General features: G+C 37.0%; 1 protein-coding gene across 2 annotated transcripts in view; it reads left to right on the top strand.

The window, feature by feature from the left end:
• The window catches only part of drd2b (dopamine receptor D2b), a 54,658-nt gene extending 35,701 nt beyond the window's left edge, over window positions 1–18,957 (top strand). Inside the window, exons 3-8 of one of the 2 annotated variants that reach the window (XM_072674372.1) lie at window positions 6,758–6,867; window positions 7,382–7,518; window positions 8,834–9,033; window positions 13,670–13,756; window positions 14,089–14,434; window positions 15,132–18,957. In XM_072674372.1, the coding sequence (XP_072530473.1) occupies window positions 6,758–6,867; window positions 7,382–7,518; window positions 8,834–9,033; window positions 13,670–13,756; window positions 14,089–14,434; window positions 15,132–15,328 (1,077 nt within the window). In that variant the 3' untranslated portion in view covers window positions 15,329–18,957. Of the gene's footprint in view, window positions 1–6,757; window positions 6,868–7,381; window positions 7,519–8,833; window positions 9,034–13,669; window positions 13,757–14,085; window positions 14,435–15,131 lie in introns of both variants that reach the window. The other variant, XM_072674370.1, reaches the window with a different exon arrangement.
• Window positions 18,958–19,273: the final 316 nt, after the last annotated feature.

The raw sequence follows: 19,273 nt of genomic DNA, 5'->3' as shown, positions 1-19,273 counted from the left end.
GCAGTGTTTTCTTTGTGTGTGCTTAGCTGACATTACTGTTGGAGTGGAAGCTATTTTGGTTGCCTTATTTACTAAAGCCCACAGGCACCTTGCTGGTGCAAATGAAAATGGCTGATTCATCATGACTCAAGTTCATGCTGGTTTGGCTTTGTTTGACTACATTTCACAGAGCGGACCACCTGCGTTACCCCGTAGTTGCCATGGAGTGTACCTTGCTAATTCAACTTTCTTGATATAGACACAGATAAATTCTGATTGGATTAACAGGACAATAATTGCATCCCTGCAAGCAAACAGTAATGCTGAGGCAAGGAAAGAACTTTTATTCAATTCATAAACAAAGGAGATTGAGGCAAGGTGACAGGAGAGATGCTTAATGATGTTCCACATGCTGTTTGTGAGCATTATTTCATCTTTCCATTAAAGGTAATAGAGCTTTCTAGTAAGATACAAGTTCTGGGTAAACCTGCACATTTTAACCCAGCCCATATTTACTGCATATCCTAACCCAGTCCAAGTTTTCTGTATATCCTAATCCAGCCCATATTTACTGTAAATCCTAACCCAGACCAAGTTTACTGTATATCCCAATCCAGCTCATATTTACTGTATATCCTAACCCAGTCCAAGTTTACTGTATATTCTAACCCAGTCCAAGTTTACTGTATATCCTATTCCAGCCCATATTTACTGTATATCCTAACCTAGCCCAAGTTTTCTGTATATCCTAATCCAGCCCATATTTACTGTATATCCTAATCCAGTTCAGGTTTACTGTATATCCTAATCCAGCCCATATTTACTGTGCATCCCAACCCAACCCAAGTTTACTGTACATCCTAATACAGCCTATTGAACACATGGTTGATTTAACTCATTATGTAATTGACAAGCCCCTCATGTGCTGGCCAAGTATGTTATGCTCTAGCTACACTAGCATTTTAACAGCGGAAAATGACTAATAACAATGTTGCGTTCTTTTCACTATTAATTGCAGTGATTAGGAGTTTTGTATTGCACACCAGGGACACACCTATTTTTGACTGCACTGACCTTTGAGAGGAGATCAGTATCATTAGCAGCACAAAAGATCCAGCAAAGAGGAAGGAACTCTTTGAAATATCTACCCTGTTAAAAGAAACTGTTCCAAAACTCTACTACTCACACTTCAAAACAAAGCTAAAAATTAATATACTTAAATGATATCATGGTAAATTATTTTAAGGAGCTGCTCATTATGTTTACCAGATGACACCTTTTAGTTCATAAATGCTGCTCTGTTATCATTAGACTCATTAAAATATATTCATAATTTGTTCTCTTTACATAGTATTCACTTCAGGCTTCATGCTCTTTTTGCAACATAGTAAGTAGCTACAAGGTGAAATAATGCATCTTCTGTGGGCAAATCCACTGGAAAAATACAGTGCATGGTTATGTCACAAAGCAGCATTTTTTCTGGTCTAACTTATGCAGTAGGTTGAGTTCCTATGTTCTAACAAACTCCTAATTACCATGTTTTGTACTTAGACCTCCTACCTGCCTGCAATTAGTCTACATGTCAGTGCATGGCCTCTAATGTTGCTGATTGTCAGAAACACTTGGTTCTTTTTAAATATATTGTTGCTGGACAAATCTTTATTTCAAAATGGGAAAGTCAAAATTTGTCAATTTCTTTTCAACTGCCAGATTCAAGTTATGTCAAAAAGTGAAAAGTGACTAAACAGAGATTTTTTGCGTAACAGCAACAATATGTACTTACAAATGTGTGATTGTACACGTCCAAGAATTCTTGCGCCAAATAACTAATGAAAATTCTCTGTTAGTGCATTAAAAGAGCTGAGACTATTTTCACTGACTCTATTATATATAGCAGTCCCACAGCTTCAGATCATTTGTACAAATTGCTGTGATATAGTGTCAATTGTGAAACCTCTAATTACATATTAGAATATGTTTTCACAATATGTTTCACTGCTATGCATGATTCACTGTCTACTCCTCTCACATTTCTGCACTAGAAAGCACACACTGTAACTGAACATTATCATAAACAATTATCAAAACAAAGTCTTGGCCAAAATCTTTGGCGGACAGATGTGTAATTTCAGTAATGCTGTAGTTCAGATTGCATGGTAAAAGAATGTGGTAAATATTTCCTTGATTACATGGTACAGAATTACAATACAGAACAAAAATTGACATTGTGCTGTACCTACTATCTTACTTTTTCAGGGCCTTTTACAAGTCTTACACATATTAGCAAAGAGGGAAAGTACAGAGCCTTTATTGGCTGATGAAAAGTAAGCTTTAGTCATTTCAGCAATCACATTACGAGATCTTGAACTAAATTTTGTAGGTTGCCTTTCGTCATGAAGGCACTAAACAGGCTGTCATAGAGTGTGTCACATTAAAATTCATCATTAATTTTATTTTTCCAGACAATTTCTTTAAACAGTGCAGACATGGCAGTTTATATAATTGATCTCGAATTAAGTATGAAGAGAGAGGCAGCATGATACACCTTGAGTCGGGCTAAATTAGATGATGTAATATTTTTGTGTTTGCACTGTACATAGTTAGTGAGTTAGCAAACCTGAAAGCAACCAACATGGACAGTTTCATCACCGTCTCCACAACATCTCCAGCCACAGATGAAATGAAAATAATTACTTAATGGTCCTTGCTTGTTTCACAATAAGCACACAAACTGCAAATGTCTGTGAATTTAGAAAAGGACTAACTAATAATGTAAGGAGCATTTGGCCTGAGAAACCACAGCTCTAGACAGAACACAGCAATAATGATTCATTCATTTCTAAGCGAGTCTCTGCTGTAGTGCCTCTAAAATCTGTGTTTAGATAGCTCAACCTTGCTGACTCTAAAGGTCACAGGCAATATGCCAGGAAAGCCCTACTCTCTTGCCAAAGAATGCTGAAACACATCTGGTCATTTTTCTGTTTAAATAATGGATGAGAAGTGCTCTGAGTTTTCTCACATTGATTTGGCAATTTGAGAATGAGGAGACGAGAAGGAATTGGTCCTAATTTAGCAGTTGTTCAGAGACTCTTAACTGAGTCGCACGAACACATGTAGAGAAAAACGAGTAGTGCCAAACTAAGGTTCTTAAAATGCTCTTTGCCATTGATTTTTGATGAACCACTTCATCTGATTTGGCACCATGATGATGGTATTCTAAGCATTGCAGAACATTGCAGCATATCTCCTAGTAATCTTATATTATACCAGTTGCCATGCTGTCCTGCTGTTTACTGCCAGTATTGAATCACTTCAGGTTTGTGCTGGATAGGAGAGAGGGGGAAGGTAGAAAAGTCTGGTTGCTGTTGGAGATGGTGTTGGTGGATTCAGCAGGGGGAGACTGTGGTTTCAACTGAAAGTTTCTATCCCTCGGATGAGATATCAACAAGGGCAATTATTGGAAAATGCAGGGAATGTTGTTATGTGGTGTTAAGTCCTGGCTGTGCCACTAATGCTCCACTCTTATTGATTATGACCTCCTCCCGATCTGCTTTTGATTGTCTAATATTTGGTAAAGTGCATGCCTGCTGTTATAAACGGCTATGGAAGCTACAGTTGAAGGTGCTTAACATGAATCTGCTTTTCCTATTTAGTCTGTGGAGGGTCCAGTAACTATATTTGAGCAATGCAACAGAAGAACCAGTTTTGGTTTCCTTATGAACCATGTTTGTAAAAAGAATTCTTCCATGGCATTACTCAAAGCTTAGGTAAGCCTAGGAGATACAGTAAGACAAACACCACACTTAAAGAGCATTCTTCACTATATAAATAGAGTAAATTCACTAGGACTGGGCAATATTAATAACATTTTATATCACAGTATTTTCCAAATATATCATGTTGCAGTTTAAATTATATTAAATAATATCTTATAAACCTGACATTATTTTGATTGGACTGTTTTATTTCATTCTCTTAAAATCCTACTCAATGGAACCATATACAGTATTGGAAACATTAACTAAATCATTGAAATAAAAAATAAAATGCATATCATCATTAATAATTATCAGCATTCAGCCGACATCAGATTGGATTTTAAAGGGTATCCAAAGTTTCAATCTTGCAACAAATCTAAAACAACAAGCCTGAAACAACACACACGCTGTATGATGTAGTGTTATCTACGGTTTTCTTTCTGTGGGATAGTTTGAGCACATAAGTCTACTTTTAAGTGCTAATCTAACATTAAGTGTGTCAACAATGGTTTAGTTTTAATAGATAAAATGTCAGTCTGGTATATTGGTGTTGACCGGTACTCATTGTCTTTAGTGGAAAAGTGGTATAACAGCTAAGTAAAATGTACAAAATGTCAAAACAAATCAATTTTAAATCATGCATAAATGTCTGTAAGATGGCATACCTTTCTTTGATACAAAAATGGAAAGGTGGTAGGGAAGTGATATGGAACAACACAAAGCCAGTTTTCAGGACAGGTGGCTGTCAGTTTGATAGACTTCCCTCAGTGGTGCGATTCTTGTAGGACTCTGACAGGTAGACCCACCTTGACAGGTTGAAATGACAAAGAATCTGATTGTCTGAAGTACATGAGAATACAGGGCAGTTTATGATTTTTGAACATTTATTTGCCATATAGATGCTATAAATAAAAACCAAAGTGCTGTCACAGTGTCTTAACTTATGAATTTGTTTACAATACATTTTTGCAGCAGTTTCAAATGTCTGAAAAAAGCTTTACAGTGAGAATACTCAATAAATGCACACTTTTAAAAACAAAGGCTCTGACACCTCTGTAAGAACCCTTTTCAGTACCTTGATTTTTTAACAAGCAAACTGAGCTTGTAAATAGGCTTTTTAAGTACATTCATATGTAAGTTTATCTTTTCAATCATTTAGTTCTATCTATGCATCCATCCATTCATCCATTCATCCATCCCTCAATTCATCTATTCATCCATCCATCAATCCATCCATTCATCCATCCATCCATCAACACGTCCTTCTAAGTACCTGTTCTTTCAGTTGATGTATGGATGTCAAGTGCAACGATCTAATTGATCTATGTATCAGCATCTCAAACAACACATCAGCTATAATATCCTGTCAGGGTTTGCAAAAATTATGTTAAGGCTCAGAGGCTTAAAGGAAGCTTATATTCAAACCTTGCTTCTTGAACTCACAAATAGGTCTGTAACATGAATTGCGTTACTGATTTATTGTACAATAATTGAATATGATCTGAGTATTTTTTGTTGACTTCTGTATTGTCCTTTGAGTTTACACGTGTAGTTGTCTACATAAGAATGAACATCACCAATATTTTAGTCAGCCATGCATTGATCAAGGCATCAATAACAGCACCTTCATACATACATACACACACATACACAGCAGACTGCAACTGTTTTCTCTGTTACTCAAGGCTAGTTGGTGTTTTTAAACAAGCGCAGGATTTAGAAATATTCTACAAACCTTTGACATGCAGTATTATTATGACGACACATTAGGGATAAGGATTGTGTACGGGTACTCAAGAAATTGGTAAAACATTTAGGGTGTGAGTATACAAGTAGAAAAAAATTATATAAGAGCGTTGATCTTGGGGTGACAGTCCATATACCTGATAAAAATTCAATGTTTTACCATTCAACTTTATTGTTATTAAACCAATACTAAATTGTACAGTATAACAAAACACTGTTTGTCTCCTCGGTGCAGAGACAGTAAACAAAAACCTTAGCTTAAAGACAATGGGTAAGAGATCAATATGTGCATATACAGTAAGTGCAAAATGTGTATAATCAGTACTACAGGTCAGGTGGTGGAGATACTATTTTAAGCAATAACTATATTATTTTAGCAGTTTTGCAGCCTAGGTGTTGTAGCTTAACCTTAGTGTTACTTAGTACCTAGTTTAAGGTACAGTGCACATTTAGTCCCAGTGGAACTAAGCAAGATATACTTGAGTTTAATAGAGAATCAGGGTTTGCGCTTGTATGTAAATTATACATTGCTATTTAAAAAAAAAGTGAAACTAAGCACTGAGAAAACTAGATTTTAGATAATCTGTGAAGTCTAGACATTATTGTCCATATAGTATTTTTGCTTTCCTAATTTAGGTTATCTACTCTAGCTGATGTTAGCTATGTCTAGAACAGGGCTGCCAACTCCCATGCATGGGCCACCGTGAGTCTCTTTCTCTAATCTTAACTAATCTAAACTACTTTCTTTCTCCCCCAAAACAGCCTTAAGATTAATGTCACTACTGATAAAGTTTTCATACAGCTGCCGTTTCAGATTTCACCGATTAAACACTTTTGAAGGCCTTCTGTTAGGGACAGCACCCTTTCCCCTTTGTTCCACACAACATCACTCCAAAACTGTAAAAGTTTGTAGCCCTGGAATAGAAAAAAGATATCTTTTACTGGCACATTGTTCACTGGCATGTTGGCCGCTAGGCAGATTATATTTTGTGCAGAAGATGTCAAATCCTCTTCATCATCCAATACAGTAATGGTTATTGCTGTTAGCTTATTAGGTTATTAAATGTGTTTTCCAGTTTTGCCCCCTAATATCAGTAATACTATCGAATAAGTAAGCCTAACCTGATATCGATTTGTTAACTCTTGTGAATATTTGAATATCAAAATTTCTCAGGATGCACATCTCTAATAGTAATACTATTTTTTTAATTCCCAGTTTTATCTTCTTTTGCATTTGAACTTTTCTAATCTGATTTTTCCAATCTGTGTTGCAGGTTGTGGGAGAATGGCGGTTTAGTAAAATCCACTGTGACATCTTTGTCACTCTGGACGTCATGATGTGCACAGCCAGCATCCTTAATCTGTGTGCTATTAGTATTGACAGGTAGGCCTACCATGAAATTGCCATCAATCCAGAGAGGACTGAGAAATGGCCTGACTAAATGACATGCATACTGTAGATCGATGAGATTTTGTTTGTCAGAGAGAGTGAGGGAGAGCAAGGATGGAGAGAGAGTCTCCGTTTGCTGAGTATATAAAAGTGTCATCTTGTACTCTAAAGGTTTCTTGGGTAGTCCATGAAAACAGCAAAAGATTTTAGGTGACTTTGCAAAGGGTTTACTGTATGGATTTGAGTTCATCGTAGTTCTTTAGAGTACACTTCCTAGAGTAATATAGTCTGTTATATGGAGAAAACACCCTGATGTGTAAAGGATCATAATGTGGATCATGATGTTTTTAATCATAATGATGATAAATACTGGATTAGCTGTTGTAACTATCATCTCTGTTGTTGTGTTTCCTGTAACTCTCTCTCTCTCTCTCTCTCTCTCTCTCTCTCTCTCTCTCTCTCTCACTCACTCTTTCTACTCCTACTCTATACTGGGTTGTTCCTGCAGGTACACAGCTGTTGCCATGCCGATGTTGTACAACACGAGGTACAGCTCGAAGCGGCGCGTCACAGTAATGATCTCAGTGGTTTGGGTTCTGTCTTTCGCCATCTCCTGCCCCCTGTTGTTTGGGTTAAACAACACAGGTAATTAAAAAAAACAGCTGTTCTTCTTTCCCGCCTGTTGACCAATCACCAGATAGTCTCGACCATGCCCTCCATTTACAGCCGCAACATCTGCCCAAGATTCAGAACACCCATTGGACTGCTTTGCTTACTGATGTAAGCAAGAGTAGAGGAACAAGCTACATTTCTAATGATTCCAGTTTCTTTGACTAGTAGAGGTTTAACAATACACTTGTTACTTGTTGATCTTGCCCATTCTTACTGCGTCCATGTTCTAAAATAATCTAAAATTAAAATAGAGCTGGGAGGCGGGAAGAATGTGGTGCATCAAATGAGTGTACTGTAGTAGAGTTTTGACTGATGCAGACTGTTTGACAATCTTGGTGTCCAAACAATGCAGTTGCATTAGATATCATAATGAATAGAAATGAATGAATCAAAATTAAATTATAGAATAAAACCTGCTAATGTTGGTAGAAACAACCTTTTAGTTTCCAGTGAATGAAAGATGGTCCAGAAGTGGATTCTTTAAGAAATCTTTAAGAAATGGCTGTGTCTTTTAGTAATCATGGTGTTTCAGTTCTATTATAAGAAATAATTATGTAATATTCTAGATTCTATAATAAATAATTATTTGTACAGCGCTTTTCAGAATCAGAAACAGAAATACTTTACAATTACTTTACAGAAATACTTTACAATTGTTACAGTTGCAATCATTTGGTTAAGAATAATCACCTCTGTAAAATAAACACTTAATATAACAAAATATATAAAAACCAAAAGAGAACAAATTACATACATGTACATCAATTTTCACAACGGATGTTTTCACAAAACAGCTTTCAAGAGATCTAGGTCTGAGCAAAGGAGAGGTCACCTGGGCAAAGGAGACTTACGCAGGTGATGTCTTTGGTGATTTATTTGTGTGACCTAGACCTGAGCATAGTCTTTTAATACAGCTTTTTTGTATTTATTTTCTTTTAGAAAAAATTTGTCCAATTTGGAATTTAAACTAAACTAAATAAAAACTTAAAAAACAAACAAACAAAAAAAAACTAAAAACTATCAGTGCAGTCCTAAAACTAAACATAATGAATCTAACAATAAGTAAATAAATAAATAATGTAAAGTAAAAAAAAAAAAGAGAACATTAAAAGAAAAAAATCTAATAACCCTGTTTATAAAAAAATAAAATCAGGCATGTCTTACCTAAATTCCATTAGTTTAGCAAACTCTAATGCACTAGAACTTACCGAGGGACCTGGATTGGGTTCAGGGGCAAAATATTGGATTGTGACATTCATAACACAAACACTGTCTTTTCATTTCCCAGCAACACGCGACGATTCTGTGTGCGAGATCGCCAACCCGGCCTTCGTAGTCTACTCCTCCATCATGTCGTTCTACGTGCCCTTCATTATCACGCTCCTTGTGTACGTGCAGATCTACGTGGTGCTGCGCAAGCGTCGGAAACGAGTCAACACCAAGCGCAGTTGTCAGAAGGCCGACGCTGAGCCCCAGCTTCCACTCAAGGTGAACACACCACTCACAAAGAAATACCTACCTGTCAGTACACTGTGCATCAAAAGGCTGTCAGAAAGATTACACTTACTGCCTGGGAACCTGATGAGCAGCTGCTCAGATTAATTATTTCAGCAACTGTAGCTAATGCCAAGAGCTATTTCTAGAAGGAATTTTGGAGCAAGTTGCTTTTCACACACTTGTTTGAACTAAAATGGCCCTCCAGTTTTGTTCTTTTACATTTTGTCATTTAGCTGAAGATCATAAACTGGTGATCTGGCTGACATTCAGACGTGTGTATTTTTACTCTGCAGTCCAGCAGCCAAGACATGTTTGATGTTTATGGAAACCTAAATCCTCCATAACTTATCATTCCATCCTGTTCATCTAGCTTACTTCGGTTGTCTAGAGTTTGCTTAAGTTTGCACTTACGCTACAAGGCTAATATAGCAAGCAAGTTAGGTCAACTCAAATCCTGATGTGGTTTCTGATACTGTGTGATATACTGATACAGTGGGGAAAAAAGTATTTAGTCAGTCACCAATTGTGCAAGTTCTCCCACTTAAAAAAAATGAGAGAGGCCTGTAATTGACATCATAGGTAGACCTCAACTATGAGGCACATTTTTAAAGAATTTATTTGCAAATAATGGTGGAAAATAAGTATTTGGTCACCTACAAACAAGCAAGATTTCTGGCTGTCACAGACCTGTAACTTCTTCTTTAAGAGGCTTCTCTGTCCTCCACTCATTACCTGTATTCATGGCACCTGTTTGAAGTCGTTAACAGTAAAAAAGACACCTGCCCACAACCTCAAACAGTCACACTCCAAACTATGGTGAAGACCAAAGAGCTAATAGAAAAGAGAGAAAATAAAATTGTAGACCTGCACCAGGCTGGGAAGACTGAATCTGCAAGCAGCTTGGTGTAAAGAAATCTACTGTGGGAGCAATAATCAGAAAATGATTCTCCACGCAAGATCTCAGCCCGTGGGGTCAAAATGATCACAAGAACGGTAAGCAAAAATCCAAGAACCACATGGGGGGACCTAGTGAATGACCTGCAGAAAGCTGGGACCAACGTTACAAAGGCTACCGTCAGTAACACACTACGCCGCCAGGGATCTTGCAGTGCCAGACGTGTTCCCCTGCTTAAGCCAGTACATATCCGGGCGCGTCTGAAGTTTGCTAGAGAGCATTTGGATGTTCCGGAAGAGTATTGGGAGAATGTCTTATGGTCAGATGAAACCAAAGTAAAACTGTTTGGTACAAACAACTCGTTGTGTTTGGAGGAGAGTAAATGCTGAGTTGCATCCAAAGAACACCATACCAACTGTGAAGCATGGGGGTGGCAACATCATGCTTTGGGGCTGTTTCTCTGCAAAGGGACTAGGATGACTGGTCCATGTACATGAAAGAATGAATGGGGCCATGTATTGTGAGATTTTGAGTGCAAAACCTCCTTCCATCAGCAAGGGCATTGAAGATGAAACGTGGCTGGGTCTTTCAGCATGACAATGATCCCAAGCACACTGCCAGGGCAACAAAGGAGTGGCTTCTTAAGACGTATTTCAAGGTCCTGGAGTGGCCAAGCCAGTCTCCAGATCTCAACCCCATAGAAAACCTTTGGAAGGAGTTGAAAGTCTGTGTTGCCCGCAGACAGCCCCAAAACATCACTGCTCTAGAGGAGATCTGCATGGAGGAATGGGCCAACATACCAGAAACGTGCCAACCTTGTGAAGACTTACAGAAAACGTTTGACCTCTGTCATTGCCAACAAAGGATATATAACAAAGTATTGAGATGAACTTTTGTTATTGACCAAATACTTATTTTCCACCATTATTTGCAAATAAATTCTTTAAAAATCAGACAATGTGATTTTCTGAATTTTTTTTCTCATTTTGTCTCATAGTTGAGGTCTACCTATGATGTCAATTTCAGGCCTCTCTCATCTTTTTAAGTGGGAGAACTTGCACAATTGGTGACTGACTAAATACTTTTTTCCCCACTGTATATATACAAATAGACAAATGTATTAAGGTAATATTATCAGTGTATCCTTCTTCAGACTTACAGTATTAGTCAAACGTGCATGATTTAATAAAAATTTGTATCATCTTAAGGGTGGCTGGTTGTCTGAGTTTATTCTTATTTGGAATTGTTGGAAACCTATTTCTGGGGTCTCTTGAGTGCACAGATATCTAAACACATTTCCTATCATTGGAGGGGTGCGAGTCATCGATGGCATCTGTGACTGGGAATCCAAGAGAGCATAATTGTCCTCTTTCTGGGTGGGTAGGATGGTCCTGCCTCTCTCCATCACTCAGAGCAATGCTGCCCAACACAGACGTCTGTTAGCTGATGTAACAGAATTGACAGGTTGCGCTCTCCTCCAAGCGCATTCAGCTGTCTAATGATGTTGCGTTAGCAGCAGTTTGGAAAGATGGGGGGGAGACCTGGATGGTGGGTGGAAATGAAAATTACTAAAGTGAAAAAAGTGACAAAATTGGGATTTTTATGCAAAAGAATAAAGTTCCACAATCACTTCAGCTACTTCCTTGTCTTCACGACTTGCTCTCCAGATGGTTACCAGCAAACAACGCAACAGTGCAATTGGCTAGACTGAATTCTTCTCACAGTGAATGAAAGCTATATCAGGTACAGGGTTCACTTCTGACTTTTCAGTTTGACTTGTTCCAGTTCCTTTTAGAACTTTACTGACTTGAATGTTTGAAAACTTTCTCATTAGCATCATTCTAATTAATGTGTGTGCCTTGTTAAATGTTAATTAGTGGAATGTCTGTCCTTGTTAGTGTGTTTGAGCTAATCACTGTTATGAAGCTGGGTGGGTCTAAATTTGAGTGTCAAACCTGGTGCAGATGTGCCAGCACAGACCAAATGTCAGTTTCACTCACTCATGTGTGCTTTTTTGGTGATGTTATTATTATTTTTTGCTCAGAACCTAGAACTTCAAACTGTAAGCTGGATAATAAGAGTTCAGTTAATGGAAGTGGCGTACTTGTGAAAGTGATATAAATAGAGCTACAAAGCTCAAATACAAATATTATTTCTTACCAGAAGGACTTGAGTAAACCAAACCCAGAAAAGGGTCAAAGCTAAAAGATAACCTAGCAACAGTCTCGACACACTGTGTTGAGAAGACACAATGAGGGGACAGCAAAACCATCTGGTAAGACTTGGGCATAATTGGAGTGCTTGGATTATAGTGTTAAGATTATGCTATAATATGTGGGATATGTGAGCTTTCACTGGTGATGTAAACCAGCCAATAAAAGCAGAAATTATTGATTTTTTCTTTTCTGAAAAAAAGCTTTCATAAAAGAAAGGTCAGCATGTTTCATTCTGAGGCAGAATAACAGGATTTTAAATAGATGCATAAATACATCAAAGAATGTAAATACTCAGTAAATGCAATTACAGGGCACTTTTTTATTCTTTGATGTATTTATGCATATTTCATTTTATCTAATCAAAATCATAGATATTCACTGTACAATCCATAGTGAAAGATAATAAATAGTGATAGATGTTGTGAATGTTAATGAGGAAAATTGAAGAGTACTAGGTGTCCTTTTTAGTCACTTTTTCTAGTAGCAAAGATAAATCATTACCGATCATTGTCATCAGTGAAAAGGTGAATATGGCTGGAGATATAGAAAGGCTGCACTGACGCAAAACGTTAAAACCCAAGAGACAGTTTAGAGTCTTCATCCATGTTAAACACAGTGCTTGATTGAGCCGAATAAATAGATGGGCAATGTGCATCAGGAAGGCCATTGATGTGTTTGGATGCTCTTGGTTTAACGCCTCCCTTGTGTGTTCGTTATTTGTTTATGAGGTCTTCGGCTTCACACATGCTGAATATGCATTACCCAGCGGACGGCTCTGAAAGTACAGCCATTAAAGCCGGGAAATGCCGCCACATGAACAATTAGAAGCAATTTCCCTTCATGGCATATTGTTTAACATTATTCTCTTTATATTCTGAACCGGGACTAAACTAGCTCTACCTGCTTTTTAAGGGAAAAAATGTAAGGGATAAAAAGATAGAACAAAGTGAAATTAACACAACTCCCTTGAGTTTCACAAGCAGCTGGTTTGATGGTTTGCTCCCTGAAGGCTAGTAAGAGATCTTTCATGAGAAGCAATAAAAGCAAGGTGCATTCACTTAATGGAAGGTTAGGCATACAATTAGCTGTTTTTTCAAATTCTGTTGGCCTTATTGCACAAGAGAACTTTTAACGATCAGGTTGACCTAATCCTTGCACAGTTTACTTATTGATTTCTTTTTTTTTTTTTTTTTTTTTTTGGCCCATCTGTTTTATAATTGCCTTTCCAGATCAATGAGTTCATGCGTCTTGTCTTTTTTTTCTTTTTGGCTGGTTCGAAAGGTCTGAGATTTTTCATGGTACACTACATCCAATTAACTTCCAAGCACACCATTGTTTTCTCTCTCTCTCTCTCTCTCTTTCTCTCTCTCTCTCTCTCTTTCTCTTTTTGGAGGAAATTTGGTGGTTTGGCGGAAGCACTTGGTCTGGTCATCACCAAAGGGCATTGGAGCATCCTGCAAATATTCTCCATAATATCAAACACATGCTGAACCTTCTGTTGTTTTCCTTGCCGTAGGAAAAGTGCACTCACCCAGAGGATGTGAAACTCTGCACAGTTATTGTTAAAACCAATGGGAGTTTGCCTGCCAAAAACAAAAAAGCAGTAAGTCGGCTTATATCAACTTTTTTTTGCATACACACATTTATATCTTGCTGTAACACAAAAACTTTGCATTTCCAAAATGTACTTTCAATGGAAGTCAAATGATTTTTTTCTCCTTGTCCATCACGTTGAGTATAAGAACCGTTTGTTTAGTTATCATCTTACTAACAAGACCCTGAATATGCTCTATTGTTACACAATATTCAACATAACTCCCTATTCTATGAGTAGCCGTAATGTTTAGGCTCATCACTGTATATATGCTGTTCAGAAAAGTTTCATTTTCAGTATATATCATCCTGTATGCATGATGTCTACTATTTCCTCAGCAGTTGCTGATTAAAGATGTGGTGCAGCAGGGTACCGGTGTAGAAATGGGGTTGATTGCCAGCACAAGTCCTCCAGAGAAAATGAAGCTGGCAGCCACCTCTGCAGGAAACCTTCTGGCCAGCCAGAGCCCCAGTCATGCCACACCTTCACATGAGGAGTGGCAGCCCCACGGAGATGAGAAAAATGGCCATGCCAAGGATGCCCAGACCCCTAAAGAGGCCAAACCCTTCGAAACACAGGCCTTACCAAATGGCAAAACCCGCACCACTGTCACCAAGACCATGAGTAAGAGGAAGATGTCACAGCACAAAGAGAAGAAGGCCACACAGATGTTAGCCATCGTTCTAGGTGGGTAAAGATTAGATGAAAATGTACTTTTAAAGATCAGTTGTTGCTAGAAGGCACAAAGATGTTTAATCCTTTGAAGTTGAGTAAAGACTTTTGTTTTGTCATGCTATTTAAGGATGCAATACATGAACATATTCAGTTACACAATGAATTGCTTATTGATTTTCAGTACCAGTAGCTTTGAGTCTGAACATCTGCTGTTTTTCTGTAAATTTCAGCATCAAAACATAAAGAACAGAAAGCAAATGTTATTGCAGAACAACACTGTACATGTTGAATTTCATTTTCATAAAACTGAAACCATAAGTAAATATCTGCTTTTCCACAAATGAAACCAAATGTATTTAATTATATAATTAAATTTAATGAATGTATTGTTTATTTATTTTAAATTATTTTAAAAATTACTTATACACAAAAGAATTATACCATTATCAGTAGTATCAGAGTCAGGGCCATTTCTAAACATGTGGTGATCCTAAGCAATCCCCCAACCCACCCTAATCTTATTATTGTCTGTGCAACAATGAAAAACAGATTAAATCTTCATTCATTTTCATTTAGAAACCTCTTATGTCCCCACACTGGTCTGTAATGCTAACAGCCTGCCTGCCTAATAGCTACGCCTCACAAACACATCAGTTGTAACCCTGTTCCCTTGTGGCAGGACTTGTAAGCATTAGCATCTTTCTTTCAGGTGTTTTCATTATATGCTGGCTGCCCTTCTTCATTACTCACATCCTGAAGACTCACTGCACAAGCTGTTATGTGCCTCTGGAAATGTACAACGCCTTCACGTGGCTGGGCTACGTGAACAGCGCCGTGAACCCCATCATTTACACCACCTTCAATGTGGAGTTCCGCAAGGCGTTCATGAAGATCTTGCACTGCTGACTGCAGGTGCTCGTATGTATGAGTGTGTGTGTGTGTTTGGGTTTTAGTGCCATCTTTCACTCAATGTTTTTTCTAAAAGGACAGACTCTTAATACTCACAGCAGACGCTGAGGCTTTTTGGCTCGATTCAAACGAATGTAAATGCAGAGGTTTATTTGTAGGTTTCTGAAAGATGCTGCTGGCAAACTGTGTGAGTATGTACATATGTGTATGTGTGATGAATTGCAGATCACAGAATGGAGGAACTGCAGCAAATTATGCTTTGTGACCGCTTTGAAGAGAAGCTATTTCTTATCGTCATCATGTGTAGATGTGGGCTTCGATGAATAGGTCACTAACGGATGCTATTTTCATAAAGGAGTTCCTAATGTTCTGATGATAAATAGTGTATGAGTTTAAAGGGCAAGTTCTGGTTCCATCAAAAGAAGCCTGAACTTAAATAGACTACCACAGTTCTTTTTATTTAGAATGTGGTTATCTAGGTGTTTTTTGCATCAAGCCCACAAAAGAACCAGTATTGACAAGTCTGTTCTCTATATCTTTATTTGTTTATGGATTTATTTACTTGCTGCTCGGTTTATTTATACGTGAATATGTGAATACAAAGAAGAGCTGCAGTCCATGAAATGAACGAGTGGAAAACAGGATGGCCAAACAAAGCCATAGGAAAGATCTCCCACACACAGAAACGAATGCCTTTGACTTTGACCGACCTTGAAGGACAGTTAATTGTAAATAGTGCAATTTAATTGAAGCCCATGACAAAAATGACCATGCATGTGACATTGATACTTCACTACATACAATATAGGTCTACTGTACTTCAGATATACAATACAGACTTATCTAATCTTTGTAAAGGAGTATCTGCATTTTTCTGTTTTATGTTATTCACATTTGAGAGGCAACTCATAGGTATTTGAATACATGTATTTGAATGATCCAATGGATGGATTATGTTGTGCTGAGGGAACATGTGGGAATGTTTTTTTGTTTGTTTGTTTTTTTGGGGTTTTTTTGGCATGTGGTTTTAAAAGAATCAACAACAAAGTGAAAATCTTATTGTTACTTTAGATCAATACATTTGATTTAATAATTTTTTAATTAAAAAAATTGTTTTTTTTTTAATGCAACACCAAAAAATATGCAGGAAGAAATGCTGTGTTCATTAATACCTACAAATATCTAAGAAGGTTGTCTTTAACAATATTGATAGTATTCCTGAAAAGGGCCAAAGCAACTGAACCCATGTAAAATGTGTTTACTTCAGCATGGGTCAAACCTTAAGTCATGATTTTTTTTTTTTAGCTGGAGACTTGCTGTCTGTTTCTTAGTTGTATGGATTTATTATTCTCTATTCCAGAGAATGCACCAGATAGGAATGTCCCGATCCATGTTCTGGAATTTATTTCAAATAGCTGTGTAACAGCCACAGTAGTCCAGACATAGGATCAAAGCATGAATTGGAATTAATATAATCAATAGCCGATAATTCATTGGATCAGATCTGGACATTCCCAATGACATTACATAAAAAATTGGAACCGCATCAGCAGCTACATTTCCATCCAAGTCATTTTGCACAACAAAAGCTTATAACAGTTTGTTGATGTAGGCTATGGAAATGAAAATTGTCAGTACTATTTAATATATGATGACAATATATAAGCAGCATGGTGGAGAGGTGAAGCTTCACTGAGGAAAGTTCTCAAACAGCTCTTGACAGTAGATGAATGGGATGTCTCATCCTAAATATGTAGATTTTATAAACATCAGGAAAGACAGACTAAAATTGGAGACAGAAAGATGTAAACCACATTTTTTTATATCAATAAAGCAAAGCTGGTGACCACACATGCAGCAAATGGTATTTAAGAAAAGCTCTATGACCAGTAAGAAATGCAATCAGTCATTATGACATTTACATTTTATCCAATGTAATTTCTTCAAAAAGTCAACAGAAATGTCGCAAAACAATTCTCAAAACTCACTTCTTATTTATAGCATAAATTATATACCTACCTGAGGCAGTCGCACACCTGTACAGTTATTATACTGCAGAGAAGACAAATAACAGTTGTGTTAAATAGTAGTAAATATGGACCAAGTAAACAGTAGTGTAATCACCACTGTTTAACAAAGAACCCAGTTTGGACACAGAATTATTTGCTTTAGCAAACGTGCAAAGATTGGCTTTAAGCAACGATTTGTAATCTTTATTAAACTATTGCACTTGTGACTACATGTGCTATGAGGCATATACACCCATCTGTGTGTCTAAAGATAAGGCGATACGGTGAGACTAAACATGTCTAGACTTCAGGTTAGGATTATAGAAAGGTTTTCCATTTGGGTGGAAGATTATTACAGTAGTCTGAAGCCACAGTCAGACTGAACAGGAATACAATTTATTGGTTTTGGACACAGGAACAAGGAATTGGCTTACAGTAGCAGTCACTTTCGCTTTGTGTCTAGATAATCTTTAACCCACAAATTCGCAAACCAGGAAAGTGTGAAGTGTGCACTAATAGAAGCAAGGGCAGGCCATGGTCTCTTCTTTCTGAAAAACAAAGAAATTAAACTGAGAAAGTGTTTCTCTCTCACTTGTAAATTACATTTACACTGAATGAATGAGACTAGCTAGCCAGCATTAGCTGTGTACTGCAGAATACATTCCATCCTACACTGATGTTGCTCCACTGTGAAGAAGAAAATAGCAAGATTACAATAATTGATACTTAGTACCATACTTAAATAGCAAGCTTACCAAATTTACAATAACCGCTTCTTTCAGCTTTCTTTGTTATGCCTAAGGGAGGTTCTTTTTCTATATGTTTTGGGAAAATAAATAATTGGTGCATTTATAAGCCTTTGTTCTGTCTTAGAAACTGCTGTTCCTCTGTCTCAGTCATATCTTGACAAGCGAGTATTTCATTTGGGTCCTTTTTTTCTTCTTTGGACACTGAAATGGGTTTCAACAAGAGATTAAAACGTGCCTCCATTAGCCTTTTTAGTTTGAAAACGTGAAATTATCACAACGGCAAACCTGCAACAAGTGCAATTCAAAATTTTTGTTACACTTTTCTTTGTATGTGATATTGCAAATTAAATACTGATGTTTTTATTTAAACGTATTTATTTATTTATACATATGTTAATTTATTTCTCTATTTATTTAACTATATATGTATGTGCTTATTTACTGATTGAAAGCAGCAAAATCTGCTTTGAATCAGGTGAATAATTGTTTTCCTTTGAGGTGTTTATTTTGTATTATGTTTATTTATACAGTGTACCTATCACAATGTTCCCCAGGTCTATTTGACACTTGATTTTTGCAATATGTTTTTGTATAAAAATAAAGGAATGTAAATGTGGAGCGATAAGATCTGACATACACAATTTTGATCACAAAAATGATGTAAATATATATATGTGTATGTATTTAAGCAAATACAGATGTTTTATGTGGTCTTGTCTGTGTAGATTTTCATTCCAACATTCATATGCATTTCAAAATCTGTGTGTGCAAACACATGAGGATGGACATTTTCCAAAAGGGACCACTTTTACATTGTAAGTAACTGTAAGTTTATGGTATGTCTTATATTTTGTAATACTACTGTAAATGTTGGATGAATAAAATACATGTCATGCGCTGCAGCCGTTCTTGTCTCTGTGGCTGGTATTCATTAGGCTTTTAGATCACATGCATTAGTATCACCAGTTTGATATTTATGTCAAAGGGTATATGTGTGGCTTTGAAATGGCTGCTGTGAATTTGGAAGGAATCGGGCCTGGCATACATTGATCATGTATTGTCCTTTAAATGGTGTTCCATTAGCTAAAAATAAGGCTAATGCTGGAAAAGGTCATTGCTTGGCTTAGTGCAGAGCTGAATGTCAACTGGCATAAAGTTCTAGGAGACAGTCGACAAATAAACTA

This window comes from Salminus brasiliensis, chromosome 1 (genome assembly GCF_030463535.1).
Source record: "Salminus brasiliensis chromosome 1, fSalBra1.hap2, whole genome shotgun sequence".
Classification (NCBI taxonomy): Eukaryota; Metazoa; Chordata; class Actinopteri; order Characiformes; family Bryconidae; genus Salminus; species Salminus brasiliensis.
Note: the sequence above shows the minus strand (reverse complement) of the source record. Positions and strands in the feature narration are given on the sequence as shown.